Source organism: Chelonia mydas, chromosome 2 (assembly GCF_015237465.2).
Source record: "Chelonia mydas isolate rCheMyd1 chromosome 2, rCheMyd1.pri.v2, whole genome shotgun sequence".
Taxonomy (NCBI): domain Eukaryota; kingdom Metazoa; phylum Chordata; order Testudines; family Cheloniidae; genus Chelonia; species Chelonia mydas.
The window spans coordinates 21590527-21599953 of record NC_057850.1 but is presented as its reverse complement, the minus strand read 5'-3'; the positions used below and the strand labels follow the sequence as shown (position 1 = coordinate 21599953).

General features: G+C 41.6%; 1 protein-coding gene across 3 annotated transcripts in view; it reads right to left on the bottom strand.

The window, feature by feature from the left end:
• Positions 1–1427: 1427 nt before the first annotated feature.
• Positions 1428–9427, bottom strand: part of TMEM65 (transmembrane protein 65) — a 53899-nt gene continuing 45899 nt past the window's right edge. For all 3 annotated transcript variants that reach the window (XR_005224246.2, XM_037892033.2, XM_037892035.2), the window contains 2 exons: positions 9184–9289; positions 1428–7104 (listed from right to left, as the gene is read on the bottom strand). Coding sequence is in view for 2 of the 3 variants with exons in the window: in XM_037892033.2 (XP_037747961.1) it covers positions 7009–7104; positions 9184–9289 (202 nt within the window). In the remaining variant the exon portion in view is untranslated. The remainder of the gene's footprint in view (positions 7105–9183; positions 9290–9427) is intronic.

The following is a 9427-nucleotide window of genomic DNA, read 5'->3' as shown; positions in this document are numbered from 1 at the left end:
AAAGCGGTGGACATGATATATCTTGACTTCAGCAAAGATTTTGATAACCGTTTCCCACAGTATTCTTGCCAGGAAGTTAAAAAAGTATGGCTTGGGTGAATGGACTATAAGGTGGATAGAAAGCTGGCTAGATTGTCAGGCTCAATGAGTAGTGATCAATGGCTCTAGTTGGCAGCTGGTATCAAGCGGAGTGCCCCAGGGGTCAGTCCTGGGGCCAGTTTTGTTCAACATCTTCATTAATGATCTGGATGATGGGATGGATTGCACCCTCGGCAAGTCTGTGGATGACACTAAACTGGGGGGGAGAGGTAGATACACTGGAGGGTAGGGATAGGGTCCCGAGTGACCTAGACAAATTGGAGGATTGGGCCAAAAGAAATCTGATGAGGTTCAACAAGGACAAGTGCAGAGTTCTGCACTTAGGACGGAAGAATCACATGCACCGCTACAGACTGGGGACTGACTGGCCAAGCAGCAGTTCTGCAGAAAAGGACCTGGGGATTACAGTGGACGAGAAGTTGGATATGAGTCAACAGTGTGCCCTTGTTGCCAAGAAGAGTAATGGCATATTGGGCTGGTGATTATTACCCTCTATTTGGCACTGGTGAGGCCACATCTGGAGTATTGTGTGCAGTTTTAGTCCCCCCACTACAAGGGATATGGACAAATTGGAGAGAGTCCAGCAGAGGGCAACAAAAATGATTAGAGGGCTGGGGCACATGACTTACAAGGAGAGGCTGAGTGAACTGGGGTTATTTCGTCTGCAGAAGAGAAGAATGAGGGGCAATTTGATAGCAGCCTTCAACTACCTGAAGGGGGGTTCCAAAGAGGATGGAGCTCGGCTGTTCTCAGTGGTGGCAGATGACAGAACAAGGAGCAATGGTCTCAAGTTGCAGTAGGGGAGGTCTAGGTTGGATATTAGGAAAAACTATTTCACTAGGAGGGTGGTGAAGCACTGGAATGGGTTACCTAGCGAGGTGGTGGAATCTCCATCTTTAGAGGTTTTTAAGGCCCGGCTTGACAAAGCCCTGGCTGGAATGATTTAATTGGGGTTAGTCCTGCTTTGAGCAGGGGATTGGACTAGATGGCCTCCTGAGGTCTCTTCGACCCTAATCTTTTATGATTCAATGAATGAGAAATATACAAAGATAAGTTTTGGTGATCATGTGTCACGGTTACAGGGTGAGCTGCGCTTTTAGAGCCCTTTCAGTCCCTCTTAAGTGCTCTCCTCACGTGACAGGCCTGGCTTCCAGCACTTCATTCTGGGTGGAACCATGCAGTCTTACCACTCAGACTGACCTCTGGGCTGCAGCCCCATTTATCAGCTGCGTTAACCTGAGGGGCACCAACTGGGGTTGGCACGTGTAAGCCCTCTTCCTCCAGGAGCCTGTGACGGAATAAGTTCGTAGTGACACTGAAACAGCTTCTTCAAAACAAAGTAATATTTATTTGCCAAAGGGAACTCAGCATTTAGGAAAAGCAGTTAAAGCAAAAAAGTGTCCTATATGTATTCTGACTTACCGATGCGCAGACTTTCTATGCATAGCTGAGGTAGGTCCAGCTTATTCCTGACCTCCCTTCTGAGCATTAGTTTGCATCTTCACAGACCCTCTCTGTCTCAGTCTATCAGTGTGTCAGCCTCAGTCTGCTGACAATCCTCTCTCCCCATCTCTTTCAGCAGGGCAAATCCTTTAATTGACTGAGTCTTTTGATCTCTCTCTCTCTCTCTGTCTCTCATCAGCCTTGACAAAGCAGCTGTGTAACTTTGTTGGCACCAGATAAGTTGTTTCTTTACAGCTAAAAACCTGGCTGAGACATTCCTTATCTAGGTGATTGTTTTCCTTTTCCTGCTTGGTTCCTCTACAACCCCTTTTGATCTTACCCTATAGCAAGTAACTCATCGTAAACACACAGAGGTATGCACAATATTCATAAAAAATAAGATATTTCCCAGTTTGACACACACCATACTATCAAATGCATGTTCTTCGCTGGTTATTTCTAAAAACTGTCCCTGAATCTATCATGGGCAATGGAAGCAAAAGGAATTGCTCAAACTACAGTAATCACTTGAATCATTTGTTAAAAACACACTGATAATGAAATTTAAAGTTACAATGAAAGACATACCATTTCAGAATATAAACAATTTCACGTCTACCAAGTTTTTAATGTTAAAGGCCCATTTTACATACAGTACAAAACTGATAGAAATAAATAGAGTAAGAACAAAGTCTCTTAAAAAACTTGTACGGACAACATGGTAGTTCTTCTGTTATATGCTTGGTCTTTTCAAATCTGTGTTTTTAAGAACAGAGCCAGAGTTCTCAGAACTGCCCTTGTTCATTTACTAAAAACACATGCTGAGAGAGATTCACAATACTGAATATGCACAAATCCCTCATTCTGGATCAGGCAGATACCCTATTTTCTCACTACTGAGGTACACGGGTTAATCTTGTAGCCTTGCTGAGCCATCCCACATACAGGGGGACATCTAGCCCCTCTGAAAACTGTGAGAACTTCCCCACTGGTGACAAAGGTGGCAGGATTTCACCCACAGTATTCACTATTCCTTTCCCAAATCCTGGGAGACCTAGGGAGTCACCTTCATGATCTCCCTGTCCACGGCTGGTCTGAGACACCCAAGACTATTTCCAACCACGTGTTGCCTGCCCATTATACTTTTTCACGGCCAGCTCAATAGTTTTAAAACAAAATCACATTCACTTCTTTGAAGATCTTTTAGTTCATCTTTTCTTGTTAAAAACATTGGTTGCAGAACAATAGTTTACGATACAGTATCAACAAAATGCACTCAATGTACATGCACAAGGTAATAAACAATAGTACATGGAATTAATATTGTCATTTTTAAATGAGCACTACTACGACAGCTGAATTTAGCTATGTATTTGTTCTTGCAAGCTCTCAAAATAATGAGAATGAAGTTAGTGTTCCAATTTTAAATCAGTTAGTGAAGTACAGAAGCTTGAGTATTGCCTAAAAATGTCAATGCCAATATTGTAATGGGAAACACTGCTGAAACTATTCTGTGCAAAATACTACACATTAGAGTATGGTAACAACTCTTTGTTACACTTTATTACACGTTACACTTTGATGAGTATTAGATGGCCCCCATAAATTGATGAATTATGTCATGTCCATAGCAAAATAACTGAATACAGTTAGATTGCTATCCAACATGCGTTTTGTGTGTTCTCCATCTTAAAAAAAATATTAAAGGGACTAATTATAGCTTTGTAAAGAAAAAAAAAGGAAAGAACAGTCGTCAAAAGAAGAAAAGCTTATTGCAAACTGAATACATATGCAGAGGAAGAAAATCAAAGTGTCCTTTCCAGGCAAGATAACTACCTGGATGATCAATTTTAAAGCATCCAAGTGCCTCGTAAAACACAAAAACTTATACTGGAAGGAAGATTATACTATGCTACAACAAGGGACATTTGAATTGATATTACATATTAAGGGGATACTAACCGAAAGTTTATGAAAAGTCATCTTTTTGTGCAAAGTGCAATTTTGAGACACTGCTTTATCAGTACTATCTCAAAGCTTATTAACAAGTTGATAGTATTTCTTTGTTCCTTCTTCATCCATTAGGATTAAAGGGCTGGTACTGCTGTGGCAGGGCCACTGGAAGTGGTCAAGAGGGAGATCAGATTTACCACCCAGGAGGCAAGCTGCTAATCAAACATGTTAAACAAATAAGGGCTGTAATAATAAAGTCTTTCCAACAGCAAACAAAACACTTAGTTTCATGGGATGTAATGTAATTGTTACTATCTTTTTATAGATTAGAAAAACTCATCTAAGAATGCAGAGCTGCCAAAATAAAGTGTTCTAGCTCTACCCTGCTTTTGGTATCTTCTTCCATATTGTACATAGGGAGGATCCTCTCCTTTGTAGGCAACTATAAGGAATTTATAATTATAGTACAGATGGGTCATATACTGAAATATTAAAAATATTTAATATGGTAATTGCAACTTAACTCATCACGCACCACATAAACATAAAAGATTATACAGGGCTGCAAATAAGTAAAATTAATAAGGCAAAAAAGGAAAAAACCCACAAATCTGCTTTTCCAATAAATGCCATCACAGCAAAAGTAACAAACAAAGGTCTAGTTTTAACTGTGAATTATATTCTGCAAATCAGATCCACTAATCCAGACTGACTTTGACTAATCAGAGAAACCACCTGTAAGCATTTTTGGCATGTGCACTCATTCATCTTAAGATAGCTTTCAACAGAAAGATTGAGAGAGACCATCATATTGAGTTTCTAAATTAGGAAACCATGCCTGCAAACATTTGCAAATAAAAAAACCCAGTAGATTTTAATTTAGCTATAGTTGTATGAACATGCATAAATATGCATAAATTCAGATACATTTGTCCATTTGTTCTACTCATGCCCACTTCATACATTCATTCCATACATCTCATCTAGCATTCATCTCACACCCACTTTCACTCCATCCCATCTTCCTACCCAACGTCGTTACTCATATACTACCCAGACAACTCACTCCTCCACCAACCCCCCCATTCATTCCACTCATTCTGCATACACACACACAATGCACATGCATTCTATGCATGCAGCCTCACACCCACCAATTGTACATGCTCACTTCACACACCCATGCATGTTCCACCCACCTGTGCTGAACACCTCACCCACCCATTACACACACAAAAACACACCCCTGCACCTCGTACCCAATTCAATCCATGCAGTCATCCCATCACCCACAAAACCCTCCACTAAGCCAGCTCCCACATTACACAAGAGGAGGGAAAGCATACCATAGGCTTCACCGTTTATAGACGGAGCCCAGGGCAAGGATGGGAATCCCAGGCGTGGAAGTTCCATCCCTCCCGATGAACATCCCAGGCCTATGATTCCCTATTCTTTTCCTCTCTCCCCATTCCTCCCCGCGATGGCTTCCCACACCTATGTGCTTTTGGGAGGGACCAGCTACCCACTGTCTCCAGTGTTTGGGGGACTGTCAAGTGTGGAACACTGTCTAATCCACACCCTGGCTCTGCAGGCATTAAACTCTGCTGGCTCCAGCCCTGGCTGCTGAAGACAGTTCCACCCCCATGGGAGGAGTTTGCCAGCAACAGGGGGTTTCCCATCGGATGGGTATGAAAACCCCAACTACTGAGTAGAGCTACTCCTGGCTAGTATGATTGAAGTCAGCAGAGCTCAGTGCCTGGGAGGCAATGTCCCTGCCTCTAAAGGCCATGGGGCTCTGGGATTTGGGAGGCAGTGGGTTCCCTGTTCTCAGCTCCCGAAAGACTAGAGATGGGGAGTCAGCCAGGTACCACATGAAGACCTACGGAGGGCAGGGGCAGGCCATCAGGGCCTGTCCCAGAAGACTCCTAAGGTAAGAGGGGAGCTGGGGCCAGGGTGGGTAGGTTGATGCTAGAGACTCATGGGTAGGGCAAATGCACATAGGCAGATGGGGGAGCTCAAGGGGAACTGCAGAGCTGGCAGAAAGCAGCAGCTCTCCAGCCAGTTCTAAGACCGAAGAGCTGAGCACTCCACCAGCCCTCAAGCCTTTGCTTACCCAGCTAACAGATAGTGCAGCAGAGCTCTCGTTTGCTCCACAGACTGAAGACCAAACTGTCCATCAGCTTGTGTAGCAGCTCCAGTTGGCTTTTGTTCCCCAGGACGCAAATGAATAGGAAAGAAAAACCAAACAGAGGCTATTTCCCCATATATTAGAGGTTTTCCCCACAAATCCATATAATGGCTTGAAAATCTGTGGCCTACAGGGAAACCTGTAGAACTGGCAGGTCTGGAAAGTGTCCAGAGTTGCCACACTGGAATCCGATTTAATTTGATTGAAACAGATCTTCAAGTCATATCTTTCTTGGACAGAACACAGCATGGGTTCATACCCTTTGCACGAAGCATTCAACCTCATTTTTTGCCCTGTGCACTCATCTGGAAAAGACTTCCTGTATGTATCATCACCTCAAACAGAACTCTCCTTTTCCAGTTTCATCTCAAGACATCCCTCCCTTGTCTACAGCTCTTCTCAGCCTATCTGCTATGCTGTACAAAACACAGTTTTATTATTTTGATCCAGTTACCAGGAGCACATAATTACTCCACTAGAGGCTCAGCTGGAATTCCTGGAGTTTGGTGAAAGTCCAGGAGGAGAGGAAAGTTATGCTTACTGCAAGTAGGTGCTGTAACATATTTGAGTGGGTGGTTAGATGAAAGAAAGGATACTCCACACACTAACTTTATTCTCAAAATACTGCTTCAGAGGGGAAAAAAATTGAGTGACTGTGTATAAACTCTGAAGGATGAGCCTGGTAACAAGGCACCACTATAAACACTTATCTTGTCAAGAAGTGATGGCATGTAATGGATGGCTTGTAAGCCACATTAGCTAGAATTGTGAAGGAGTGCAAACCAAACAGTGGGGGGTTGCTGAGACAGGTCTGTCCTGAGGAAATGTGAAATGGTGGCTCAAAGGAAAAAAAATAACTGCAAAAGTGCTTAATAACATCATTCCAAATCACCTGCCAACTGGCCCCACTGACAGTCTGGACTGGAGGACCTGATGAGCAGCTAAAAGATCCTTTTTGGCATGCATTTACAAGTTAGGCAGCAGCTGTGGAAACCCAAAACCTACACAGTACATCCAGAGCAGGCAAGTAAGTAATAATCCTGTTACCGGATGAAGGTGAGAGGGAATCAGTAAACGTCAGTTGCTACTATAAGTGAGAACATTTCAACAGCTTACATTAAATAAAAAGCTAAATGGTATCTTATAAAAAGATGTACTGAATAAGACAAAGCCACAATAAATTAGTGTATCCATAAAACAACATGCTGAATGTTTTGTTCCCAGGTCTATACATTGTTACTGTCAGTTAATTCCTAAATATTCTGACAGCATAATTGAATAATTGAGGTACATTAGTTTACATTTTTATTTGTATTGTAAAAAGGTTAATTTTTCTCTTCCAGTTTTTTTTCTTCATCTCCAAAGAAGAACAAAGGAAACATTCCTAAAAGGCAGCCAATGGTCACTCCAATAGCTTTACCCTAAGGAAAAAAATGGAGAGAAATTACCAGGTTTTCACAGTCCAGTTGCTACACATTTGCACAGTGGTAGCACCCCCAATCAGGAAATAGGTCCTATTATGCTAGCCACTGCAATAGCACATAATTAGAAACTAACCCTGTTCTGAAGTGCTTACAATATAGGAAGACCAAAAAAAAAAAAAAAAAAAAAAGATATAAATGTGCAAGGACAGCAATCAGGGTAACATGTCAAATTAATTCAGTGGGTTGGGTTTTTTTGCCCCAAGTCAGGGAACATACAAAGAGTGGTGGAGAGGAATATATATGCAGGTGGACAAGGCTGACAGTGGCAAGGCACAAGGAGTGGGATACACACCATAATAAAAGAAGAGTGTGTGAATAAGTGGGGGTGGAAGGGAGCGCAGAACTGTGAAGGGTCTTGAAAGAGAGCCCAAGAACTTGAATTTCTTGTAATGGAGACGATGACAACTGTGGAGGGATTCAAAAAAAGGGGTGACATGGTCATAATGACAGGCAAGGAAGATACCTTAGCAGCTGCACTTTAATGGAATGGGAGGGAGTGAAGGAGGTGTCAGGGAGGCCAGAGAAGAGGAGGTTATTGTAATCAAAATGGGAGATGAGGACCTGTAAGATTTTGCTGCATGTACACAAAGAAATAGGTCAGATTTCACAAACGTTATGGAAGAAGAACCCACAAGATTTGGGCCCACATGTCTAGGTCAAAGGAGAAGTCGTCAAAGGTGATGTGCAGGTTAGATCTCTGAGCAAAAAAAATATGGTAATATTGTGAAGTGACAAATAAGGGTTGAGTGGGAAGGTTTTGGGAAGAAAAATAGTGAGTTCAATTTTGGCCATGTTAGGTTCAAGCTGCTAAGACATCCAGAAGATGTTGTCAAAGAGAGATGCTATAAAGCCAAATTGGATAGAGGGAGACAGCAGAAAGACAGATTTGAGAGTCAATGGGATGAGAATGGAAGCTGAATCTATGTGAATGAATGAGATCTTACAAAAAGATGTATAGGAAGAGTAGCAGAGTAGCTCTACAGTTAACTTTGTTTAAAGTTCCAGGAGTCGGACTCTCAAAATTTTAACATTTGGGATTAACAATTAGCATAGGAAAACCCTAAATGCTAGAGGCTGACAAGTGTGCCATTGAAAACATTTAGTACCTGTACATAAGGCTAGAGGATTCATTGCTTCTTTTGCTGCTGGTGGTGTTACATCAGGACATACAAACACACAGCTCTCCATAACGACTTTTCCAAGATAAATGCTGCAATTTTTTTTACCCTAATTTCCACCAAGGTAAACTATTCCTACATTACTTTTTCAACTTTTGCTTGGATATTTCCTTCATCTTGCAGCTGTAGCATTTATTTCATCACAATGAATTGCCACAGAAATAAACTGGCAAATTTAATTCCCCCCATTTTAAATGACTCAATATCCAATACTTCAATTTTTAATAAAATTAAAATATCCAACATTTTCTCTCTGTAAGATGATGAATATCCAGTAATTCTGAAAATGATCTCTATCTTAAGTCTAGGTAGTGGATATTCCTTTAACATGCACATTTTACTTAGACGAAAGGTGTTTTCATATCCAAATTTATATATAAATTAAGGATTGGAATTAGATTTGTACACACTACAGATATATTCCCAGAAAGCATTTAATAAGTCTGACACGAACAATGAATATAAATACCAAACTCTCTAAAGGACAAGAACTGCCAGCCACCACGTTGACTGACTTCACAGACACCCACCTAATCTTACCACCACAGCCAGAGTTCACAGACATATGCAGATTGTGTGGCTATTTTCCACCCCTATCCCTACTGCAGGCGGCCTCTAATCACCCAAACACAACTCCAGATCTCTCTCTCCCTCCTCTCCCCCACCCCCCGAGCCCAGATCTGCTTCCCCTCAACTTGAGGCACAACAATATTCAGTATTTACCAAATACTGAAAGGTAAGTATTTGATATTTGGCAAAAATGAAAAAAATTGGATTCTTCCCATCCCTGCTAATTACCAGTGAAAAGTACACACAAACTATACATAAATATATTTACCACATGTGCACTGAGACGCGTTTGCCACATATCTGCTTGCTTGGGTGTCAGATCAGGAATTGACAGGCCCATTCTCGAAGCTAGAGCTTCAACATAGCCTGCAAGACTAAAAAAGAGCCACATGTCAGTAGTACTCAGGCTTTTGGATTTGAAAATATATTAGCTGGAGTAATGCACAACTGAAGTTAAATTACTTGTGCAAAAGTAGTACTAACTTATACTGAAAAGTTTTTCTTCTTGCATG